The sequence below is a fragment of the Hypanus sabinus genome, chromosome 4, assembly GCF_030144855.1.
Source record: "Hypanus sabinus isolate sHypSab1 chromosome 4, sHypSab1.hap1, whole genome shotgun sequence".
Classification (NCBI taxonomy): domain Eukaryota; kingdom Metazoa; phylum Chordata; class Chondrichthyes; order Myliobatiformes; family Dasyatidae; genus Hypanus; species Hypanus sabinus.
In genome coordinates, this window is record NC_082709.1 from 52,630,231 (window position 1) to 52,656,773 (window position 26,543).

At 45.2% G+C, this 26,543-nt stretch overlaps 1 protein-coding gene across 3 annotated transcripts in view; it reads right to left on the bottom strand.

Annotated features, from left to right (window-relative positions):
• The window catches only part of vps8 (VPS8 subunit of CORVET complex), a 607,159-nt gene that overhangs the window by 372,062 nt on the left and 208,554 nt on the right, over window positions 1-26,543 (bottom strand). For all 3 annotated transcript variants that reach the window (XM_059967078.1, XM_059967079.1, XM_059967080.1), the window contains 2 exons: window positions 20,557-20,646; window positions 8,611-8,650 (listed from right to left, as the gene is read on the bottom strand). In XM_059967078.1, coding sequence (XP_059823061.1) covers window positions 8,611-8,650; window positions 20,557-20,646 — 130 coding nt within the window. The remainder of the gene's footprint in view (window positions 1-8,610; window positions 8,651-20,556; window positions 20,647-26,543) is intronic.

A 26,543-nucleotide genomic window follows, 5' to 3' on the forward strand; every position in this document is an offset into this window, starting at 1 on the left:
TTCTGACCCTTCCTCACTCTCAAGCCCAAGCAGCATTGGAAACATTTCAAGGCTTCCTGTTGCAGCATGCATTTTCCAAAGATTCAGTTTCCTTTTAAATCCAAGAATCTTGTCACTTGAAGTTAAAACATTTTCTCCAGGACCTTGCAGAGACTCGTTCAACTGGTTCATATGATAAAAAATGCTAAGTAGGCTAGCTTCAGCAGCCATTCTTCATCTTCAAAACTCTCAGCAAAATCTGGCTTACTATTCTCTTGAAAGCAATCCTGCAATTCACCTTTCAACTCAGACCCCTGTTGAGAATTCTTCCTCTGCTAAACCACTGGATTTCTGTACGTCAAAGAAGATTGTGTGAAAACCTAGACAAAGAGCACACCAGTTTTTTAAAAAAATATTCCTGAGTGAACAAGTCATTGTTTAATTTCTTTATTTTTACAAGAGAAACAAAACCTCTCATGGAACCAAACACTGAAAGGGTCAGATGTTAATGCAGTTCCTCCAACACAGACCTTTTGTTTCCAGAAACTCTTTGCAACAGAAAAAGTTTTCTTGAACTTCACCATCATTTACAAATTTTACAAATGTTACAACATGACATTTATTGGTGAAATCTGTTGACTCATCAGCCTGGATGGAGAAGCCGTTGTTTTGGAGTTTATCACAGAAAACCTCTTCAGTACCATGTGATATGTCATTACTATGTCATCTTATGGACTGTTTGAGAGCGTCCCCCTTCTCTCTCAAACAAAAACCATGCAAGAGCCCATTCTCGAGCTACTTTGTGTGAATCTTGTCTCACATACACAGAGGATATGCTACAGGTTGCAGTTACAGTTCACCAAGGCTGCAAGGACTTTCAGGTTAATGGTCTGTCTGAAGAAACAAATGATCCTTCATCAGAAGCCCTCCCCCACCCCATGGCATTTTCAACCCACCTCGGATCACCATTGACAACCACCATCTCAGCACAGTTGAACAGTTCACTTTACTGGGGAGTGTTATCTCCAGCGATCCCATGGTAGTAAGGAACGTCAATAATCGACTTGCCAAAGCCAGCAGTAGCATTGCCTTCACGCACCTCCAGAAACATGCATGGATAAAAATCCAGGTGTACGGGGCTTCTGTCATCACAACACTGCTCTACAGCTCTGAAGCCTGGGTCTTGTACCGCAAGCAAATCCGGTTCATCAAGTGCTTCCATCAATGCTGCTTCCACTCCATCAAGGGTATGAGTTAGCAGGATCATGTCTTCAATATCGAGGTCCTAGAGAAGGCTGAACTTCCAAGCACCGAGGCCACGGTGTTGCTCAAGTAACTCTGCTATCCTGGCCATGTGTCTCGCATGGACAACTCCAGGTTACCAAAAGCAGTATTCCACAGAGAACTCTCTCAGGGTAAGAGAGATTGCACGCAAAAAGTACAAATTCAAACTAAGCAGCAACTCTCTTACATAAATATCAAGGTCAATTAGTGGCAGCAGCTGGCTTGCAACAGAGACCGCTGGAGAACACTGATCCATAGAGCAGCCAAGAATTTTCAGGAATCCAGAAGAGTAACCACTGAAGAGGAGACGCAGGAAGGATCCTATTACCTGAGTGCCTGCATCCCAGCTGTTCCCATGTCCCTGCTGCTACAGAGTCTGCAGATCCAGAATTGGTTTGTCCAGTCACCAACAATCATGCCATCGCTCCTGATGACTCTTCATCTCTCTTGATTTTCGCAAATGAAGAATTAGCCATCATCATTGAGCATGAAACCTTTTCATTTTTTCATACTGCATCTTATCCAAGCATTCTACCCACTATAATGTCACATGCTGGCATTATTAGGTTCTTACCAACTGTATGACTTTTTCTTTTCTGGGTAATAATTTCTGCTACAAAATAATTCACTCCCTGGACACTTTTACTGACTGTGATTTTATTAACTGAAGCTTTACTCCGTTTTGAGATCACAATAGCTGTGTAAGATTATCAGCACTTTTATGTGTCGTTTGGCTGTGATTTGTATTTCAGTGTCTCTTCCATTTTGCTGGAGCCATTGCTGCATTTGTATGTTGTTTGACATAGACTAGACACAATGGAATAGGACAACGTGGATCACCAGTCCATGTAGAACCCATTGATAAGCAGCTTTCATCGTAAAGATGAACTTTTTTTGTGTCCATAGTTGCACTAGTGCAGTGAAATGACTCAGAAGATTGTCATTCAAAAATTGCCACATTAGACCATCAGACATGTCTGTAAACCATGGGGCCTAACAAAATATAAAAGTGGGCAAGTCCATTGAATGCTCAGAAAACGCACTTCACGCTCCTCAACAGCCTACTGTCTGCCCCTCTGTGCAGTACAGTGTTCACCAATCTTCAGCCTATCATCCATCCCTCTGTGAAATACAGTGCTCACCAATTATCAATGGCCTCTCCTATCTCACATCAAAGACTGAGAATGGACTCAATCAAATAAACACGGTCCTATTGCACGCTACCACACTTGGCTAAGAGACTTACAACGAGTTTGCTAACGGGTCTGCTCAGTCACTGCCCACCACTGTGCATGATAGCATCGCACATTGTTCAAAAAACAATGAGATTTTGTAATCACGGACTCTCACAGAACCCCAAGCGACCTTCCACGGAACCACGGTTGAGAAACCCTGGATTAACATAATAAATTCACCAGAAAATAGATACATGGCTCTTATAGACTGAAAAAATAGATACATGGTTCCTACAAAGGGTAATGTGTCAGTACAAAAAAAACACCAATTAGCCATGACGGTGTGAAACGTGAAGCAGTACAAGAAAGAAATTGGCCCACTCCTTCTTAAGTTGCATGACTTTCTTTCTTTTGTAGCAGCAGTACAGTGCAAAGAAATAAAATTAGGTTACAAATAAAAGGGGAAAAATAAGCAATAATGAAGCAGTATTCATTGAGTTCCTGGATCATTCAGAAATCTGATAGCAGAGGGAAAATAACCGCTTGTGAATAGTTAAATGAGGAGTTTCAGATTCCTGTACCTCCTCCCAATGAGAAGGGGGCATGTCCTGGATGATGAGGGTCTCAAGTGATGGATGCCACTTTATTTTTATTTATTTTTTTTTAAATAATTTTTTATTGCATTTTTAAATGACCACTTTATTGAGACACCAGCTCTTGAAGATGTCCTCAATGGTAGGGAGGGCTATGTCAAAATGGAGATGGCCTTTTGTGATCATGTGCATCACAGCCTCCACAGCAGGCTGTGATGCAGCCAGTCAGAATGCTTTCAGAAATTTCTAAGGTTTTTAAGAAAGTTGTAAGGTGGCATACCAACTCTCCGAAAATGAGGGAGAGAAGGGGGGGGGCTGAGATAAAAAGGGAGAGGGGGAGGAGAAGGAGAGAAAGAGAAAGAGCAGTGGGCTACGAACATATCCTTGAGTGCACCCATGTTGATCACCAGCAAGGAGGCAATGTTACTACCAATCCACACTGATTGTTAAGTGCAGAGTCGGTGAGTTTGCACCTGCTCTAGACCAGTTGTAGAGGTAAGCAATTTACAGTGGCTTCAGATGTTGCTATGTGTCATCCCCTACTCTAAAGCTTTGTTTGGAGTAATCAACAGAAATAACTAAGCTTTTTGACGAAACCTTGCTATCAACAATTTGTGTTGTATAATACTCAAGAGCATGTTGCAATTAGTTCCACAAAGTACAAGTGAGTTTTAATTGTGTTTTAATTCATGATGAATTGTTACTTGTCCCTCAGAATTAGTTTTGTAGACATGAATTGTAAATGATACAAATTCACATTTAAAAATACAACCTTTATAATTCGTACCATTTAGGATGATTTAGATTCTATCTTGTACACACTTCAATCTTAATTTTGCAGTCTATAAAAATTCCTTTCTTTTGTTCTGCCTGCCAGAATTCTGTAATGCAATTAAGTACTTAACCCTATGACTAACATCACCATTGAAGTACACTACAAACTCATTTGAACTGATGCTCAGGAAAAATAAAACCATTGAAGGAAGATCATACCAGAGAATGCCACACCTTTATGAGCAATTGTGGCGACCCACTTCCTAGCGCACTCGAACCAGCTCACAAATAGCCAGCGCGCCGGCACAAAGGCCAGTCCCAAAAGGGCGCCAGGTCTGCTTCACCAACAAAGGGAAAAGCCTGCGGGGGATTGTGAGTATGTGTCCCTACAGCATCCGCGCCTGGGGAGGGCGGGATCAGGGAGGCTTTAAAGCAAGGCTGTGAAGTTCAAATAAAATCTTTCTTTAACTGCAGTTTACCAACTCCGTGTTGTTATTTTAGCGCTGCGTGTAGCACACCGCTACAATTGGTGACCCTGACGGTCCAAACGATTTTTGGACCGGAGATGAACGACGCCACATCTGTTCATACGGTTTCATTGAAACTGCCAAGCTTCTGGACGCTGCGACCTCACCTATGGTTCCAGCAAGCAGAAGCCCAATTCCACGTTCGGCAGATAACCTCAGAAGACACACATTACTACTACATGGAGAGCTCCCTCGACCAGGACACAGCGACCCAGGTTGAGGAGTTCGTACAGTCTCCCCCAGTGGACGGCAAGTACACAGAATTCAAAGCCCTGCTCATAAGGACTTTCGGACTCTCACGGCACAAGTGGGCTGCACGTTTACTGCACCTGGATGGCTTGGGGGACAGACCTCCATCGGCTTTAATGAATGAGATGTTGTCTCTGGCCGGCGGACACAAACCCTGCCTCATGTTTGAGCAGGCATTCCTGGAGCAGCTGCCCGAGGACATACACCTGCTGCTGTCCGACGCAGATTTCAGCGACCCCCGGAAGGTGGCAGCCCGGGCGGACTTGCTGTGGAATGCCAAGAAGGAGAGTGGGGCGTCCGTCGCAAAGATCACCAGGCCATGTTCCCAGCAGCAAACCAGACCAGGCCGGGCCACAGAGCCCAGAGGCAGGGGTGGGGAGCCCAACGAACAATGGTGCTTCTACCACCAGCGGTGGGGCGCAGAAGCCCGTCGCTGTAGCCCGCCCTGCAAGTTCCCGGGAAACGCCAGGGCCAGCCGCCGCTGATGGCTACAGCGGCTGGCCATCGGGATAGCCTCCTGTATGTGTGGGACAAGAAGTCGGGACGCCGTTTTTTGGTTGACACCGGTGCCGAGATCAGCGTCTTACCTCCGACGAGTTACGACACCCACAACAGGGCACCGGGTCCCCCCGAGGGCCGTGAACGGCAGCACGGTAAGGACCTACGGCACCCATATGGTGCAGCTACAGTTCGGCTCCAGCAGGTTCACATGGGACTTCACACTGGCCGCCGTAGCACAACCGCTTCTGGGTGCGGATTTTTAGCGGGCTCACAGCCTGCTGGTCAACCTGCCGAGGCAGAGACTGGTCCACGCCGTGACCTTTCAGACGTTCTCCCTGGGAGAAGCCCAGTTGCCAGCCCCACATCTTGACTCCATCACGCTGTCCGACAACGACTTCACCAGAGTCCTGGCGGATTTCCCATCGGTTCTAGCACCACAGTTCACGGCAGCCATGCCCCAACATGGCGTACAGCACCATATCCCGACCCAGGGACCACCCCTCCACGCCCATGCTCGGCTGCTTCCCCCGGACAAGCTCCGACTAGTGAAGGAGGAGTTCCAGAGGATGGAGGAATTGGGGATCATCCAGTGATCCAACAGCCCATGGGCCTCCCCCCTGCACATGGTGCCCAAAGCGACAGGGGGCTGGAGACCATGCGACGACTACTGCAGGCTGAACGAGGCTACCACACCGGACCGCTAGCCTGTGCCACACATTCAGGACTTTGCAGCAAACCTGCACGGCGCACAGATCTTCTCCAAGGTAGACCTCATCCGGGGATACCATCAAATCCCGATGCATCCGGCCGATGTCTCCAAAACAACTCTCATCACCCCGTTCGACCTTTTCGAGTTCCTACGCATGCCGTTCGGCCTGAAGAATGCCGCACAGACGTTCCAGCGGTTAATGGACACGGTGGGACGCGACCTGGACTTCGCATTCATCTATTTGGACGACATCCTCATAGCCAGCAGCAGTCGTCAGGAGCATCTGTCCCACCTCCGTCAACTCTACGCCCAACTGAGAGAGTACGGTCTAACAATCAACCCGGCCAAATGCCAGTTTGGGCTCGACACCATTGACTTCCTGGGCCACAGGATTACTAAAGACGAGGCGACCCCTCTGCCCGCTAAGGTAGACGCGGTCTGCCATTTCCCCTGACCCACCACGATCAAAGGCCTTCAGGAATTCGTAGGTATGGTCAATTTCTACCAGCGCTTCCTCCCTTCAGCTGCCCGAATCATGCACCCCCTGTTCGCCCTGTTGTCGGGTCCGGGCAAGGACATTACCTGGGACGAGGAGTCCGCCGCCGCTTTCTTTAAAACGAAAGAAGCCTTGGCAAACACCGCGATGCTAGTGCACTCCAGAATGGACGTCCCTACTGCCCTCACAGTGGACGCCTCTAACACGGCAGTCGGTGGGGTACTGGAGCAACTCATCGCGGGTCGCTGGCAATCCCTGGTGTTTTTCAGCAAACACCTGCAGCCACCCGAGCTCAAATATAGTGCTTTTGACCGGGAACTGTTGGCGCTATATCTGGCAATCCGGCATTTCAGGCACTTCTTAGAAGGTAGGCCCTTCACCGCGTTCACGGACCACAAGCCGCTTACCTTTACTTTCACAAAGGTGTCCGATCCTTGGTCGTCCCGCCAGCAGCGCCATCTATCCTACATCTCTGAATACACGACGGATGTCCGGCATGTCTTGGGTAAGGACAATGTCGTGGTGGACGAGCTCTCTCGCCCTAACATTCATGTCCTTTCCCAAGGGGTAGACTTTGAGGAGCTGGCAGAGGCGCAGCAGGCAGACGAGGAGATCCCGAGTTATAGAACCGCAGTCTCCAGTTTGCAGCTCCAGGACCTCCCCGTAGGCCCAGGTAAGAGGACCCTACTCTGTGACGTCGCCACCGGCCAGTCCCGTCCCGTTGTCCCGGCACCTTGGTGGCGACGCATTTTCGACTCCATTCATAGCTTAGCACACCCCTCCATCAGGACAACTGTCCGGATGGTCTCCAGCAGGTTCTTTTGGCACAGACTCCGCAAGCAGGTCAGTGAATGGACCAAAACGTGCATGCACTGCCAGACGGCCAAGGTGCAGCGGCACACCAAAACTCTGCCGCAGCAGTTCCACCCCACCCACCGGCGTTTCGACCACATTCATGTGGATATCGTGGGCCCCCTGCTAGTGTCCCAAGGAGTGTGGCACCTCCTGACTATCGTGGACCAATTCACAAGATGGCCAGAGGCAATCCCGCTCACCGACACCACCTCTAAATCTTGCGCCCGAGCCCTGATCACCACCTGGATATCTCGCTTTGGTGTACCAGCCCACATTACCTCCGACAGAGGCGCCCAGTTCACCTCCAGCCTGTGGTCAGCTATGGCCAGCCTTTTGGGGACACAGCTGCACCACACCACTGCCTACCACCCACAGTCGAACGGGCTAGTGGAGCGTTTCCACCGTCACCTAAAGTCAGCTCTCATGGCCCGCCTGAGAGGAGCTAACCGGGTGGACGAGCTTCCCTGGGTCCTACTCGGCATCCGCACAGCACCCAAAGACCATCTGCACGCCTCGTCGGCCAAGTTGGTGTACGGCGCACCCCTGGTTGTCCCCAGGGAGTTCATACCAGCCCCAAGGGGGCAAGAGGAAGAACCCGCAGCAGTCCTGGGCAGACTACGTGAGAGGCTCGGCAACCTGGCCCCCATATCCACTTCCCAGCATGGGCAGAACCCGACCTGCGTAGTCAAAGACCTGCAGAACTGTAAGTTTGTGTTTGTACGAAGGGGCGGGCATCGGCCACCACTACAGCGGCCCTACGAGGGGCCTTTTACGGTGATCAGGAACAACAGGTCCACGTTCGTGCTGGACGTTGGGGGGAAAGAGGAGGTTTTCACGGTGGACCGACTCAAACCGGCCCATGTGGACTTGGCGCAACCGGTCGAGTTTCTGGCACCGCGGCGCAGAGGCCGACCTCCCAAACAGGGTCCGGCCCAGACTGTGGACATTGGGGGGTGTATCGCTGGTTCTGGGGGGGGGGGGGGGTGCTATGTGGCGACCCACTTCCTAGCGCACTCGAAACGGCTCACAAATAGCCAACATGCCGGCACAAAGGCCAGTCCCAAAAGGGTGCCAGGTCTGCTTCATCAACAAAGGGAAAAGCCCGCGGGGGATTGTGACTACGTGCCCCTACAGCATCCGCGGGAGGGCGGGATCAGGGAGGCTTTAAAGCAAGGCTGTGAAGTTCGAATAAAATCTTTCTTTAACTGTAGTTTACTGACTCCGTGTCGTTATTTTAGCGCTGCGTGTAGCACACCGCTACACAATGAGCATTTTCTTTTCAATTGATTTTACTTTGTTCCTTTATCTATAGACGATGTTTCATGTACTGTTCAGTTCCATCAGGTTTTTGTTTTTTTAATTACAATGAATAAACATCAAATAGTGATATACAGACTCAGCAACTTTAATTCTGTCAATGACAAAATATATTGAACAGGTGTTAAAATGCAGTTTAATTGTTACTTACTTGCACCATCTGTAAACAAGGACAGCTTGTGCTTCAAAATCTGAAAGAGAAATTGTTAATCAATCTCCTGCTTCAATATTATTAGAATACAAATAGTTAACAAGAAACCTTCTGTGGAAAGTCCACCCCAGTTAGGCTGAACACATCTCCTAAAACAGCTTTTGTTTCCCCTAAAGTGTTTTCTAAATGCAAAATTGTTTTTATCAAAGTATGCTTGTGGTTTATTTTCCAAGTGGACAGACCTTTCTGAAAAAAAGGGAGATTTAGAAATCAGTCAGATGTTATCCTGTATGGCAAAGAAATATGGTACAATGGAAACGTTTACTAGTGCTCTGCCCATGATTTGTAGACTCGTGGATGAACTGCTTTCCACTAAAGGCCATTCAACAAATCAGATAAGAACTCTTTACAGAATTTCCAGACTACTTATCCAGCAGAAAACTATAAAAGGCAACTGTTTTGCTGTGATTTTAAGAGTAATTCCCTCACTTTTCCTAAGGAGGAATGATCAACTTTCCTTTTAACACGCGTACCCAAAAAAAATCAGAAGCATCATCTGTAAGTACTGAATCATGATGTCAATGAAACAAGCATTTCCAATTAGTTAGTTAACTATATGACCCTAAAAAGTTAAAATTTATTTTCAGATCCTCCCACTTGAAAAGAGCAAAATCAATCTAATCAATGGATAAGGTAAAAGACAGAAGATAAACTAAGAGTGTGTTTAGAATAAAGTGAGCAGCGTTTGCTTAAGTCTCAAGTAGAGAGGAGAAATATGGGTCGCAAAATAGTAAACATGTAAGATTCAGCTTACACCTGGAAAGTAGGTAAGTTAACTAGTAGCAACTTAAGTTCAAGTTAAACGAAAGACAGATGCAGCCAAAGATAGTGAAAGATAGCAAAGTTAGAGAATGTTGGAGACATTATTAAGCAATTCAAGAAGAAAAAAAGCTCTACGAAGAGGTAGAAAAGGTTCTCCTTAAAACCATTGATTAGATGTTATGTTACCGGACTGTGAAAGAGAAAACTTGGCCTAAACGGCGGCAAAACTTGGTATACGCAAAATTCCAAAGCTGAGACCAGTCACTAGGTACCCTGACTGATTTTTCATGCTTGCACATTGTACTTACTTGTTTTACAATTTGTTCAACGTTAACCCTTTCATAAATCTTAAAAGCTGAAATTAAGAATAGCACGTTTTCCTAAAGCCTTGTCTCAACTATATCAATAAATATATCCCTCTATGAAATGGCATACCAAGAGACAAAAAAATTGTTTACAACTTATTGTATTTTGTAAACAAATTCTGTCTTGTATCTGTGTACATGTATCTATCACCCCGTGATATTAAGTTCCTGTTTTCAGTTGAGTTTAATTAGAGCACTTGATTCCAAATAACTCAGTTTGACATACCAACGTGGATACTGACTTTATTCAAAGACCTACAAACCAATCTAATAACAAAATCACTACACTAACAATTTACAAATTTGGAGACAAATCAGGGTAGGAACTTCACTATGGATTGTCGGGTTCTAGGGAGTGTTGTAGAACAGAAGGACTTCAGAGTACAAGGACATGGTTCCTTGTAAATAAAGTCACAGGTGGACAGGGTAATGAAGAGGGCTCCATCAGTCAGGGCACTGACCATGGAAGTTGGTATATTGTGTTGCAGTTGTACATACCATTGGCAATATTTGGAATATTGTGTTCAGTTTTGGTTGTCCTGCAAGAAGTAATATGCCATTACACTGGAAAGGGAGCAGAGAAGATTTACAAGAATTTTGCCAGGGCTCAAGGAACTAAGCTGTACAGAGAGGATGAGGAGGCTAGACCTTTGTTCACTGAAGCATAGGATGAATGGTGATTTTATAGAAGTGTATATAATCATGAGGGGGATAGATAGGGTGAATGCATGTAGTCTTTATCAAAGAGCTGGAGAATAAAGAACTGGAGGACATAGGTTTAGGGTGAGAGGGAAGAGATTTAATAGGAACTTAAGGGGCAAAATTTTCACCAAGGTGGTCCATATATGGAATGACCTGCCAGAGGAAATGGTTGAGGCAGGCACATTAGCAACATTTAAAAGGCACTTGGGCAAGTATATGAAAAGGAGAGGTTTAGAGTAATATGGACAAGCATGGACAAATGGGACTTAGATGGGCATCTTGGTCAGCATTGCACAATTGGGCTAAAGGGCCTGTTTCCATGCTGAACAAATCTATGACTCTAAACGTGGCCATTTTGGAAAAGAAGTTGTGCAAATTTCATGAATAGTCTCTAATGATATCATGGAAATGCCTTATCACAATTGGTACATGTTTATCCACAAAAGTGAATAAAATAATTCAAATTCAATATATTATAGTAAGCTGGAAGGTTATTAGAAAATACAAAATAAATTAAAATCAAAATGCCAGTTAAATAGAAGACATGAATAAAATCTAGTTTTAGATTATGTCTGCAAATTCCTGAGAATTTAATGATAATCCTGCTCCTGCTCAACAATTTGAATCATTTCATGTAGAGAGACAATATGCCAGTTTTGATTTTATAAACTGATGTAAGATCAAGAAAGAATAGGTAGCCAAAAATAGACAGAGCTTTCAGGATCTTCGGATAAAGTTATAGTAACATATAGGGGTCCCTTCTACAACCTTAATGGGAGCAATCAGAAGGCACGGCTGGTTTGTGCTGCCTTAATATCTGTATCAAAGACTAATATAAGGCAGCTGTGTTGGCTATAGTAACTACAAACTGAGATTGAATCTGATAACTTGTTGGTAAATAGGGAAAAGCAATTCCCCTTATTAAGCTGGGCCAATACAAATTCTGTCTGATCTTTTTACCCTAAATGTAAGGGAGGTTCCATTAAATTGGAGAAAAACACAGAATTTCTTTATTCAAAAAGAGATGGAGAAAGAAATAAAAGAACTGCAGAACTGCTAACACAGCATCTAACATCCAGAAAATTTTGAGAGCTATTAATAAAGACACTACAGCTGGGCATGGGAAAAAAATAAGGTAATCTGTCAATGCCAACATGGAAAACATACTTAACCAAAGGTAACATGACATATTTAAATTCTTTGAGGATGTAACTCCAGTACTTCTATATGCTTTTCCTATCACAAAACCATGTTGACTTTGCCAGATAACCTTGGATTTTTTTCAGTGCCTGGCTATGACATATTTAAAAAATTGCTGTTGTAGATATAGGAAAACTAGTTGATAGACTATTTGATGATGTGCTGCATCAAACGGTATTGTTAAAAATGTCCCATGGTGTTGGGGGAGACACACTGGCATGGCCAGAAGAGTAGCCGACAAACAGTAACCAGAAAATAGGCATAAATGGGCTTTTTTCTGGTTGACAAGAACAGGGAGCGTGCCATACTTGGACTTCAATAATAATTGATTCACACGAAGGTACCCCAGGAATAATTGCTAAATCTGCTGTGACACGAAGACCGGTAGAAAAAGAAATTGTGAAGAGAATAGACAGTGATTACAATGGATATGGATAGGTTAAATGATGAGGCAAATATCTAGGGGTATACTTTGGGAAACATGGAATTATTAATTTTAACAAGAAAGCTAAAAACAATTGTCGAGAGATGGTGCTGCTCCAAGAAGGACAATGTGAGTATCCTAGCACAATTCTCAAATGGTGTGAAAATATACAAGTAATTAGAAAACCAAAAAAAAATATTCTTTATTGTGAGGGGACACAAATATAAAAGTAGGAGGTTAGGCTTCAGTTGTATAGGACATTGGTAAAACCACATGTGGACTTTTATCACAGTATTGGTGTGGTAAGAAGGGATGTGAATGCATTAGTAGCAGTTTGAAGGGTTTCCTAAACCAATACCTAGAATCTCTGAGTTAAGGGTCACAGAGCATGGAAACAAATCATTCAACTCATTGTCCTCCTGACTTGTGCTTTTCAATAACTTTTTCACTGAGTTGCCTGGAGTATTCTTTTGTCTTCATGGTGTAGTTTTTGCCAGGATACTGACTCACCAGCAGATGAACCTACCAGATACAAATGTATTTTTACTACCATCAATTGAAACACTTTGAGTGCACACAGGTCTCCTAAAACAGATCTCTATTTAACTAATTATGTGTCTTCTAAAACTAATTGGCAACACTAATAATGATTGGTGTCAATATTGGGGGAGGGGTGAATACTTATGCAACAATTATTTTGTGTCTTATATTTGTAATTAATTTAGATCACTTTGTAGAGATCCATTTTTCACTTTGACACAAGAGAGTCTTTTTTTCTGTTAATCAGTGTCAAAAAAGCCAAATTAGATCACTGTTAATAAATGTGTAAAACAATAAAACATGAAAACTTCCAAGGGAGGGTGTAAACTTTTTAAAGGTACTGTACATATTCCATTGGAATATCAGTGACTGTTTTTATCTACTAGCCATTAACTTAAGCTCACACAAAATTCTGCTCTGCAACTGCCAGTTCATCCCATTACCCAAAGACTGTTGCATAGTCTCAGTTTTTCAGCAGTCCTCAGTTTCTTTTTAATCCTTGTTTTCAAATCTCTCTATTGCTTCATCTTTCTTCATATTTCTCGAGCTTACTAAGGACTCTGCTCTCCTTCAATTCTGCCATTGGGTATCCCACATATAATTGGTCAGCTGTTGACAGTCCTGTTATTATCTACCAAAGCTCTTTGTTCTGGAGTTCCCTCCCTACATCAATTCAGATCTCTGCTCATTCTCCTCATTATAATCTATTAATAATTTTCATTGAGCTTTTAGGTTTTTTGACATCTCCATATGCAACTCAAGTCAAATTTTATATAACACTCCTGTGAAGAGCCTTAATGCATTAAAGATGATATAAAATTGCACAATTTTTTGAAACACGGTGCTCTTGGTACAGGTTATCAGAGTAGTGTTGAGAAGAGAAACAAAATTAATGGGACACTTATGTGATCAAGCATTTAGAGCTTGTAATTTGTATTTAAGAGGTAATCATTATTACAGATTAAACTTCAAGGATTCAAGGTTAACAAGATGGCAAGCTTGTAAAAAGAAGCCAAAAATAATATTGGAGGAGAGAGAAGAGATTGAGAGGATGCCAATGAATGGCAGCTACGACTATCCTAGGTCGTGATGAATAAATATAGTATACGTCACAATTAGAATCAGAATTGAAGAAAAGGAACTGTATAAAACACATCCATAAGAAACAATTTGTGAAAAAACACAAAGGATAGTTTGCAATCAATGAGCATAACCTTCCAAAATTCAAGAGAATCATTCTTAACAACCTTTGCTATGGCAAAAGGAAATGTCTTTACCTATACCAAATAACGAGAAGATCTGTTTCAATTTTTATTACAATAACTGCTGGAAGAGCTACACCTCAATCAGAGTCTCTGCCCAAAACATCAACTGTTTATTCATTTCTGTAAATGCTGCCTGACCTGCTGAGTACCTCCAGCATTTTGTGTGTGTTTCTTCTCAATCATCTGATAAAATAGCCTGTAAGTCCAAACTGACTTCCACCTGATTTTCCACCTGGGGATGAATGTTTAAGTCGAACTATGATATGGCCTGAGTGAAATAATTAATTTGTGGAACAACTGAGGAGGAACTGGCATGGAATAGTTAATGTGATTAAGGAGAAAGAAAGAGAAAACATAACTGTACCACTAATAACCTGAACATGCATAAAGATAAGGTGACTTGCTAATTAAATAATTAAAATGGTGTTGAGCAAATTGAAGGCACATTTGGAAGGGTTAAAAATTAAAGTGAAAGTAATTATCTGGAATTCCATAATTGAAGTGATTTTTTTTGGTATGGATGAAAGAAAATCATTCTTAAATCATTCTCAAAGCTTAAATCATTAGAAAGGGATGACATGGGATTGAATGGTGCTGAGTCTCTATGGGTTGAGTTAAGAAATGGCAAGGGTAAAAGGACCCTAATTGCAGTTGTATACAGACCTCCAAACAGCAGCCGGGATGTGGATTACAAATTACAGCAGGAGATAGAAAAGGTGTGTCAGAAAGGTAATGTCATTATAATCGCTGGGGATTTTAACATGAAAGTAGATTGGGTAAACCAGGTCAGTACTGGACCTCAAGAGAGAGAATTTGCAGAATGTCTAAGGGATGGTTCTTTAGAACAGCTTGTTGTTGAGCCCACGAGGGGATTGGCTCTGCTGAATTGGGTGTTGTACAATGGTCCAGAGGTGATAAGAGAGCTTAAGGTTAAGGAACCCTTAGGGAACAGTGATCACAATATGACTGAGTTCACATTGAAATTTGAGAGGGAAAAAATAAAATCCAACATGTTGGTATCTCAATGGAATAAAGGGAATTACAATGGCATGAGAGGGGAATTGGCTGAAGTTGACTGGAAAGGGACATTTGCAGGAAACACAGCAGAGCAGCAATGGCTGGAGTTTCTGTGAAAAATGAGAGAAATGCAAGACATACATTTCAAATAAGAAGAAATTTTCAAAGGGAAGAAGGACACTACTGTGGCTGACAAGTGAAGTCAGAGCCAAAGTAAAGACAAAAGAGAGGGCATACAGGGAAGCCAGAGCTAGTGGAAAAACAGAGGATTGGGAGGCTTTTAAAAACTTGCAGAAGGAAACTAAGATGATCATTAGGAAGGAAAAGATGAATTATGAAAGGAAGCTGGTGACTAATATCAAAGAATATACTAAAAGCTTTTTTAAGTATATAAAGGGTATAGGAGAGTCAAGGGTAGATATAGGACAAGTACAAAATGACACTGGAGATATTGTAATGAGAGGTGCAGAGATAGCAGAGGAACTGAATGTGTATTTTGCATCAGTCTTCACAGGCGAAGAAGTCTGTAGTATATCAGACGTTCAAGTGTGTCATGGAAGTGAAGTTTGTGCAGTGAAAATTACAACTGAGAAAGTGCTCAGGAAGCTTAATAGTCTGAGGGTGAATAAATCTCCTGGACCTGATGGAATGCACCCTCGGGTTCTGAAGGAAGTAGCTGGAGAGACTGCAGAAGTATTAACGATGATCTTTCAAGAATCGATAGATTCTTGCATTGTACCGGATGACTGGAAAATTGCAAATGTTACTCAGCTAGCTAAAAAGGGTGGGAGACAGCTAAAAGGAAACTATAGACCTGTTAGCCTGATATCAGTGGTTGGGAAGTTGTTGGAATTGATTGTTAGGAATGAGATTACGGAGTACTTGGAGGCACATGACAGATAGGCCAGAGACAGCATGGTTTCCTCAAAAGAAAATCCTGCCTGACAAACCTACTGCAATTCTTTGAGGAAATTACAAGCAGGGTAGACAATGCAGTAGACGTGGTATACTTGGATTTTCAGAAGGCCTTTGACAAGGTGCTGCACATGAGGCTGCTTAACAAGATATGAGCCCATGGAATTACAGGGAAGTTACTAGCATGGGTAGAGCATTGGCTGGTCAGCAGAAAACAGAGAATGGGAATAAAGGGATCCTATTCTGGCTGGCTGCTGATTCCCATTGGAGTTCCACAGGGGCCAGTGTTGGGACCACTGCTTTTTAGGATGTATGTCAATGACTTGCACGACAGTATTAATGGATTTGTGGCTAAATTTGCCGATGATACAAAGATGTGCAGGAGCGGGTTGTGTTGAGGAAGCAGAGAGCCTGTGGAGATTCTTAGATAGTTTAGGGGAATGGGCAAAGAAGTGCAAATGAAATACAATGTTGGAAAATATATGGTCATGCACTTTGGTGGAATAAATAAACAGGCAGACTATTATTTAGAAGGGGAGAGAATTCAAAATGCAGAGATACAAAGGAACCTGGGAGTTCTTGTGCAAGATACCCGAAAGGTTAACCTCCAGGTTGAATCAGTTGTGAAGAAGGAGAATGCAATGTTGGCATTCATTTCAAAAGGTATAGAATATAAGAGCAGGGATGTGATGTTAAGGCTCTATAAGGCACTCATGAGACCACACTTAGAGTATTGTTTGCAGTTTGGGCTCCTTATTTTAGAAAGGATATACTGATATTGGAGAGGGTTCAAAGAAGATTCACAAGAATGATTCCAGAAATAAAAGGGTTACCATATGAGGAATGTCTGGCTCTCCAGAACTCCAAGGAATATAGCTCTTGGTCTACATTCCCTGGAGTTCAGGAGAATGAGAGCGGATCTCACAGAAACATTCTGAATGTTAAAAGGCCTGAGAAAATTAGAAATGGCAAAGTTATTTCTCATGGTAGGGGATTCTAGGACAAGAGGGCACAACTTCAGGATTGAAGGATGTCCATTTAGAACTGAGATGCAGAGAAATTACTTCAGTCAGAGGGTGGTAAACCTGTGGAATTTGTTGCCAAATCAGCAGCTATGGAGGCCAAGTCATTGGGTGTATTTAAGTCAGAGATAGATAGGTACTTGATTAGCCAGGGCATCAAATGGTAAGGGGTGAAAGCAGGGGAGTGGGGATGACTGGAAGAATTGGATCAGCCCAGGATTGAATGGCGGAGCAGACTCGATAGGCCGAATGGCCTACTTCTGCTCCTATATCTTATGGTCTAAAATAGAAAACTCAAATATCCTCAAGTCCAAGGATATTTAATTTTAACCATAGCTTTCTACATTGCCATTTCTTCAACATGACATGCAATTTTAATCAAATAAAATTTAACTTAGAATGACAAAAGGCTCAAGGCAGGTATGAAGTGTACAAAAAATGACAGTTACTTATTAAAAGCCTAACAGAAAGAGCACCTACTCTTGGAGAATATAAATGCTAAGAAGACTTGAATTGGTCATAATAGGATTTGGGAGAAAATGTTTTAGTTAATTTAGAGTCTGGATATTACAAAGAATAAAGAAAAATAGCTTCCAAAGAACTTTCAACAATCTGTAATCTTTAACTTGTTATTTTTTGTAAGAGAAGTACTTAATCTTATTTGTAAAATGACTGAATGCAAATTAATAGATAAGAAACAAGGAACTATGTTGAGAATTCAATCTCTTGCTTACTCATGTAGATAATGAAAGTTTTTATGCTTTTCAATATAAAGCTTCCATACCTGGTTTCATGAAAGACCAAACATATTTAATAAAATGATTGACCTACCATTAAAGCAAAATTTGGTTCAATTTAGTCAAAATCAGAGCTTATGATGCCCACTCCGTTGGGTAACTGTTGTGAGCCCTAACAAACTGCAAGGCTAGGACAATATTCAGGATGCATACTGCATTTCTGTACGATATTGTTCATTCATAATTTACAAGTATAAATGTGTTCCAGGTGTCCTCAAAACTGTCAGACCGAAAATTCATACTTATAATACAAACTTAGTGTTGTCAACAATAAAGAATTAATTATCTGAGGCAATATTCATCCTTGGTTTAGAGTTGAATGCTCACACAAACTTATAAACAACTTTTACTTGAGTCTTAATTGTTAATAAAATTGATTATTTCAAGTGCTTCAGCTTCAGTTAACTCTCACCTCACAAACCATGAAAAAGATTGCTTCAACCAGGTAGTTAATGAAAATCATAGACAGACTTGAAGATGCTTTGGTAAAAGGCAAGGTGTCATCAATGTACTAAGTTTCAGTTTAAAGCCAAAATATCAATGCAAAATATGAAGGGAAGCCACTTTATTTGCTGATAAACTGACTTTCAGTGGAAGGCACATTAAGTGGGCAGAGTTTGTGTATTAAAATCAAAAAACTGCATTCGCTGGAAATCTGAAAACAAAAAAAAGTGTTGGAAACTTCAAAAGGTCAGGCAGCACCTGATTGTTTATTCATTGAAACGTCAAAGTGGTAGTGGAGGATGTGTCAATTCAGATAATGTGACAGCTGAGGATGGCTCCAGCAAGTCAGCAACAGAATGGAAGAATTAGGCACTATGTTTGGATATGCCTTTCCAAGATTGACAGGAAAAAATGACAGTGGAGAAATATTCACAGATTGGAGCAAGGCACTACAGATAGGATAAAACAGAGGTAACCAGGCAACAATTACAACTCCAAAGGCAATGAAATATAAGAAATAGAGAAAGAAGAGATTCAGACTGGAGGCTAAAATATAGAAATGGAAATGTGGCATTTCATACAGTGTTGTGCAAAGGTCTTAGGCACATACTGTATATATGGCTAGGGAGCAATGTGAAGCAGAGAATAAGTTTGTAAATCTGGGGGGTGTAAAGGATATTGGGAATGATGAGGGTAGAGTGCAGTAGAACAGGTGGAAGAGAATGCATGCCGGGGCAGACCGGGTGCGGGTGCAGTCACACCTAGCCCTCGGGTACCAGGTAACATCATTTGTTGCCTAACAATTGGTCTATTGATTGTTACAAAATATCTCTCTGGTGCTTCCCTCTCTATCCCTCTCCCAACCATGATCGTCTTCCCTTTGTCCCCTTCCACTCTCAGTCCACAATAGAGATCCATATCAGTATCAGATTTATCGTCACTCACGTCATGAAATTTGCTTCTTTTTTGCGATGGCAGTACAGTGCAATACATAAAATTACTACAGTACTGTACAAAAGTCTCAGGCAACTTAACACCACACACACACACACACCAACCAGACTTTTTTAAAGTAGTGTTCGTATACCAGATTAGTTGCCAGATAGATTATGAAAAAGGGGAGATGATGAAAAGATCAAAGTTAGCTGAGATAACTGTGAAGTATGTACAAGGCAGCAGTTTAAAGATGCTTAGCTGTGAACATGAGGACCGAAGAGGAATGGCAAGATAATAATGAGACAGCTGATCCAGGCATTCGGCAGCACAGGACCTAATCACTCATAATTGACTCACTACTGAGCATTGGGAAAGAAGACAGGAAAATAGACAGCTGATCTTTAAGACACATTATAATAATCATGCCCCCTTTCAGGAAATTAAGACTTCAAGGAACCAAAAATCATACATTCCTCCACCTGGAAATGAAACTACTAGAGTACATGGTTTCTTTGCCTAAAATAAAGGTAGAAATTAACATGTCAGGAGTTAGCTGCTGGAAAAACTTGGTGGATTAAGCAGCATCTTTTGAAGGCAAAGGAACAATGATGCTTCAGGTTGAGACGCTGTATCGCAACATCCTGATACAGGGTCTTGACCAAAAATGGCAATCAACCTTCTGCTTATTCTAATGTTGCCTGCATCAGAGGTCCTTCAGCTGTGTTTTTTTTTTCACTGTGGAGTCCAGCACCTGCAATCACTTGTTTATCTGTGATTCCAGGAGCTAATTCTGTTTTTCAAAGGACAAGTATCACAAACTAAAGCAACACCAACATAACTCTAAAATTATAATTCACTTTTCACTTTAAAAGAATTGCACATGCAGGGTTCTCAGATTATTAACTGTAACTGCAGCAGTATAATGAAATTGCTTCTTTGTATGTAACTGATGAGGTAATGCTCCGTTCAGCTGAAATGTTTGGGTTATAATTATTGATAACGGAGGAATTAACCAATGGAAGCTATGTTATTCTATCTGTATGTGTGTGAACCTGAGTCAGTGCGCGCATTTTTATTGGGAGGAGAACCGAAGAGGAAGCACATGCTGGACGCGCTCTGGTCGACCACCGAGGTTGATCCCAGACAGTGGGTCGAGGAGGTCGGAGAAGCTCAAATGGTGGACGGAAGGCTTTGTTAATTGAGCTCCGACGGTTGTGCATGAACTGACTGAACTCTGATAAAGTTTTGACGCCCTTTTCTTTCTTTTTATATTGTATCGCTATTACCTAGTTCCAATAAGATTTATAAAGTGTAATCTGTAAAACGTACATTGTGTGCCATCTGAAATTGTATGTGCGAGTTTGTACCAGTGTGCAATACACAGCATCTACGCAAACGGGAGATGCGGTTTCGCAGGTGGACAGATTTTCCCCTAGACAAACACAAGCTAATAGCCCTAAGCGTTACACACAGATGAAAAAAACAGTAAGCTTATACCTCAAGCAGGACTAAAAAGGCGCCATGTATATCACCCTCCTTTTCCAGTAAGTAGGCTGTGGCTTCATGCAGCTTATGCTTCTTCGTAATCTAAGTGACAAACACATTTTAAGTTAAAATTCTAGCAACAAGCAGTATACAAAAATGAAGCAATTCACACTGAATAACATTCATAATACAATGCTGAATATTCATTATAAAAAAGCAGTACAGCCAGATGCTAAGGAGAGCTCCATTACCACATTAAACCCAGTTTCAGAACGGTAATCCTTAGGTAAGCAGCATCAATTTTCGGACTTCACAAATGATTCTTTTAACCAAAGATAACTTGGTTGTGTTATGTGATCATGCCAATTCTGTTCAAAAATCTTGCAGTGTGGCGACCCATTTCCCGGCACATCTGAACCGGCTCACAATTAGATAGCCTACGGGAGTTTGCGAACACAGAGCTTTGGAGCCTCTGCGCCATGGGGGGGGCAGGTTGAGGGAGGCTTAAAAGTGAGGCTGAGGATTTCGAATGAAGTTTTTTCCTTCGACTGCAGTTACTGACTCCGTGTCGTAATTTTAGCGCTGCGTGTAGCACACTGCTACAATTGGTGACCCCGACGGTCCAAACGATTATTGGACCAGAAATGACCGACGCCGCCTCTGTTCATGCGGTTTCCTTGAAACCTATGGTTCCAGCAAGCCGAAGCCCAATTCCACGTTCGCCAGATCACCTCAGAAGACACCTGCTACTACTACGTGGTGAGCTCCCTCGACCAGGACACAGCGGCCCAGGTCGCGGAGTTCGTACAGTCGCCCCCGGCAGACGGTAAGTACACGGAATTCAAAGCCCTGCTCCTCAGGACTTTCGGACTCTCACGGCGCGAGCGGGCTGCCCATTTACTGCACCAGGATGGCTTGGGCGACAGACCTCCATCGGCTTTAATGAATGAGACGTTGTCTCTGACCGACGGACACACACCCTGCCTCATGTTTGAGCAGGCATTCCTGGAGCAGCTGCCCGAGGACATACGCCTGCTGCTGTTCGAAGCGGATTTCAGTGACCCCCGGAAGGTGGCAGCCCGGGCGGACTTGCTGTGGAACGCCAAAAAGGTGAGCGGGGCGTCCATCGCACAGATCTCCCAGCCACGCTCCCAGCAGCAAACCAGTCCAGGCCCGGCCGCAGAGCCCGCCAACCCCCGGCCCAAGGAACACTGGTGCTTCTACCACCAGCGGTGGGGAGCAGAAGCCCGCCGTTGTCGCCCGCCCTGTAAGTTCCCGGGAAACGCCAGGGCCAGCCGCCGCTGATGGCTACGGCGGCTGGCCATCGGGATAGCCTCCTGTATGTGTGGGATAGAAGGTCGGGACGCCGGTTTTTGGTCGATACTGGTGCTGAGATCAGCGTTTTACCTCCGACGAGTTACGACACCCACAGCAGGGCACCGGGGCCCCCCCTGAGGGCCGTGAACGGCAGCACAGTAAGGACCTATGGCACCCATCAGGCGCAGCTACAGTTCGGCTCCAGCCAGTTCACGTGGGACTTCACACTGGCCGCTGTAGCCCAACCGCTTCTGGGTGCGGATTTTTTGCGGGCTCACAGCCTACTGGTCGACCTGCCCAGGAAGAGACTGGTACACGCCGAGACCTTTCAGACGTTCTCCCTGGGTGCAGCCCAGTTGCCAGCCCCTCACCTCAGCTCCATCATGCTGTCCGACAACGACTTCACCAGGGTCCTGGCGGATTTCCCATCGGTTCTGGCACCGCAGTTCACAGCGGCCATGCCCCGACACGGCGTACAGCACCACATCCCGACCCAGGGACCACCCCTCCATGCCCGTGCTCGGCGGCTTCCCCCGGACAAGCTCCGACTGGCGAAGGAGGAGTTCCAGAGAATGGAGGAATTGGGGATCATCCGGCAGTCCGACAGCCCATGGGCCTCCCCCCTGCACATGGTGCCCAAAGCGACAGGGGGCTGGAGACCATGCGGCGACTACCGCAGGCTGAACGAGGCTACCACACCGGACCGCTACCCTGTGCCGCACATTCAGGACTTTGCAGCAAACCTGCACGGCGCGCGGATCTTCTCCAAGGTAGACCTCGTCCGCGGGTACCATCAAATCCCGATGCATCTTGACGACATCCCCAAAACTGCTCTCATCACCCGGTTTGGCCTTTTCGAGTTCCTCTGCATGCCGTTCGGCCGGAAGAATGCCGCACAGACGTTCCAGCAGTTAATGGACACGGTGGGACGGGACCTGGACTTTGCGTTCATCTATTTGGACGACATCCTCATAGCCAGCAGCAGCCGTCAGGAGCATCTGTCCCACCTCCATCAACTCTGCGCCCCACTGAGTGAGTACGGTCTTACAATCAACCCCGCCAAATGCCAGTTCGGACTCGATACCATTGACTTCCTGGGCCACAGGATTACTAAAGACGGGGCAACCCCTCTGCCTGCTAAGGTAGATGCGGTCCGCCACTTCCCTCGACCCACCACGATCAAAGGCCTTCAGGAATTCGTAGGTATGGTCAATTTCAACCACTGCTTCCTCCCTTCAGCTGCCCGGATCATGCGCCCCCTGTTCACCCTGATATCGGGTCCGAGCAAGGACATTACCTGGGACGAGGAGTCCGCTGCCGCTTTCGTTCAAACGAAGTAAGCTTTGGTGAACGCCGCAATGCTAGTACATCCCAGAATGGACGCCCCTACCGCCCTCACAGTGGACGCATCTAACACGGCAGTCGGTGGGGTGCTGGAGCAACTCATCGCAGGTCGCTGGCAACCCCTGGCGTTTTTCAGCAAACACCTGCGGCCACCCGAGCTCAAGTACAGTGCTTTCGACCGGGAACTGTTGGCGCTATACCTGGCAATCCGGCATTTCAGGCACTTCTTAGAAGGTCGGCCCTTCACCGTGTTCATGGACCACAAACCGCTTACCTTTGCGTTTGCGAAAGCGTCCGACCCCTGGTCGTCCCGCCAGCAATGCCACCTGTCCTACATCTCTGAATACACGATGGATGTCCGGCACGTCTCGGGTAAGGACAATGTCATGGCGGATGCGCTCTCTCGCCCTACCGTTCAGGCCCTTTCCCAAGGGGTAGACTTTGAGGCACTGGCAGAGGCACAGCAGGCAGATGAGGAGATTCCGAGTTACAGAACCGCAGTCTCCGGTTTGCAGCTCCAGGACCTCCTCGTAGGCCCGGGTGAGAGGACCCTACTCTGTGACGTCGCCACCGGCCAGCCCCGTCCCATCGTCCCGACAGCCTGGCGGCGCCGTGTTTTCGACTCCATTCATAACTTGGCGCATCCCTCCATCCGGACGACTGTCCGGATGGTTTCCAGCAGGTTCGTTTGGCACGGACTCCGCAAACAGGTCAGTGAATGGGCCAAAACGTGCATGCACTGCCAGATGGACAAGGTGCAGCGGCACACCAAAGCCCCACCGCAGCAGTTCCATCCCGCCCACCGGCGTTTCGACCACATTTATGTGGATATCGTGGGCCCCCTGCCAGTGTCCCGAGGAGCGCGGCACCTCCTGACTATCGTGGACCGGTTCACAAGATGGCCAGAGGCGGTCCCGCTCACCGACACCACCTCCGAATCTTGCGCCCAAGTCCTGATCACCACCTGGATATCTCGCTTTGGTGTACCAGAACACATTACCTCCGACAGAGGCGCCCAGTTCACCTCCAGCCTGTGGTCAGCTATGGCCAGCCTTTTGGGGACTCAGCTGCACCACACAACTGCCTACCACCCACAGTCAAATGGGCTAGTGGAGCGTTTCCACCGTCACCTGAAGTCGGCCCTCATGGCCCGCCTGCGAGGAGCCAACTGGGCGAACGAGCTTCCCTGGGTCCTACTCGGCATCCGCACAGCGCCCAAGGATGACCTGCACGCCTTGTCGGCCGAGTTGTTATACGGCGTGCCTCTGGTCGTCCCCGGGGAGTTCCTACCAGCCCCATGGGGGCAAGAGGAAGATCCCGCAGCAGTCCTAGGCAGACTACACGAGAAGCTCGGTAACCTGGCCCCCATACCCACTTCACAGCACGGGCGGAACCCGACCTGCGTACCCAAAGACCTGCAGAACTGTAAGTTTGTGTTTGTACGAAGGGGCGGGCATCGGCCACCACTGCAGCGGCCATACGAGGGGCTGTTTATGGTGCTCCAGAACAACGGGTCCACGTTCGTGCTGGACGTTGGGGGGAAAGAGGAAGTTTTCATGGTGGACCGCCTCAAACCGGCCCATGTGGACCTGACGCAACCGGCCGAGTTTCCGGAACCTCGGCGCAGAGGCCGACCTCCCAAGCAGGTTCTCGCCCAGACTGTGGACATTGGGGGGTGTATCACCGGTTCTGTGGGGGGGGTTATGTGGCGACCCATTTCCTGGCACATCCGAACCGGCTCACAATTAGATAGCCTACGGGGGTTTGCGAGCACAGAGCTTTGGAGCCTCTGTGTCACGGGGGGCAGGTTGAGGGAGGCTTAAAAGTGAGGCTGAGGATTTTGAATAAAGTTTTTTCTTTCAACTGCAGTTACCGACTCCGTGTCGTAATTTTAGTGCTGCGTGTAGCACACCGCTACAGCAGCATATTTTATTTGGGGATCATAAACAAAGTAAAGAACTTAAGCTTATCTTCCATTAGACAAAGCTGTATCCTAACCCAGCACAATGACATTCAGAATCAGAGTAAATATCACTGGCATATGTTGCAAAATTTGTTGTTTTGTGGCAGCAGTACATTGCAATACATAAGAAGTGCAAAAGAAGAGGAAAAACAGAGAGTGAGGTAGTGTTCATGGATTTATTGTCCATTGGGAAATCTGATTGCAGAGGAGAAACATCTGTTCCTGAAATGCTGAGCGTGTGTTTTCAGGCTCCTATACCTCCTCCCTTACGGTAACAATGAGAATAGAGTATGTCCTGAGTGATGGGAGTCCTTGATGATGGGTCTCGCCTCTTTGAGGCATTGCTTTTTGAAGGTGTCCTCAGTGCTGAAAAGGCTAATGTCCATGATGGAGCTGGCTGAATTTACAACTTTCTACAGTATTTTCTGGTCCTGTGCATTGGCACCCCCAGAGCAAACAGTGATGCAAACTGTTAGAATGCTGTCCACGGTACATCGGTAGAAATTGGTAAGAATCTTTGGTGACATACCGAGTCTCCTCAAACTCCTCATGAAATACAGTCATTGTCATGTCTTCTTTGCAATTGCACCAATATGTCGGGTAGATCTTCAGAGATGTTGAAACCTGGGAACTTTAAACTGCCCTCCCTTTCCACTGCTGATGCTTCAATGAAGACTGGTGTGTGTCCCTTGATGCCTCCACCCCCCCCCCCACCCCCCCCCCCCCCGCTTCCTGAAGTCCACAATCAATTTTTTGGTCCTACTGACATTGAGTGCAAGGTTATTTTTGCAACACCATTCAATCAACTGATCTACCTTGCTGCTGTACACCTCCTCATCACCATCTGAAATTCTACCAACTATAGTTGCATCATCAGCAAATTTGTAGATGGCGTTTGAGCTGTGCCTAACCAAACTGCTGTGGATGTGGAGAGAGTACAGTAGTGGGTTAAGCACACATTCTTGAGGTACGCCAGGGTTGACTGTCAGCAAGGAGGAGATGTGATTTGCAATCAGTACTGACAGCGGTCTCTCAGTGACAAAGTATGGATTCAGTTGCAGAGAGGTACAGACGTCCAGGTTTTGGAGCTTGTTGATTAGAACTGAAAGACTGTGACAATAAGCAAACTGCAGAAGGTCCAGGTACTTGCTTCAGTTGGAGTTGATTCTGGCCATAGCCAACTTCTCAAACCACTTTATCACAGTAGATGAGATTGCAACTGTGCGATAGAAATTGAAGAAGCTCATCAAGCTCTTCTTGGGCACTAGTATGATTTTCACCCTTTTGAAGTGGGGGGAACCTCTGTCTGCAGTAGTGAGAGACTGAAGATGTCCTTGAACACTCCTACCAATTGGAAAGCAGAGGTTTTCAGTGG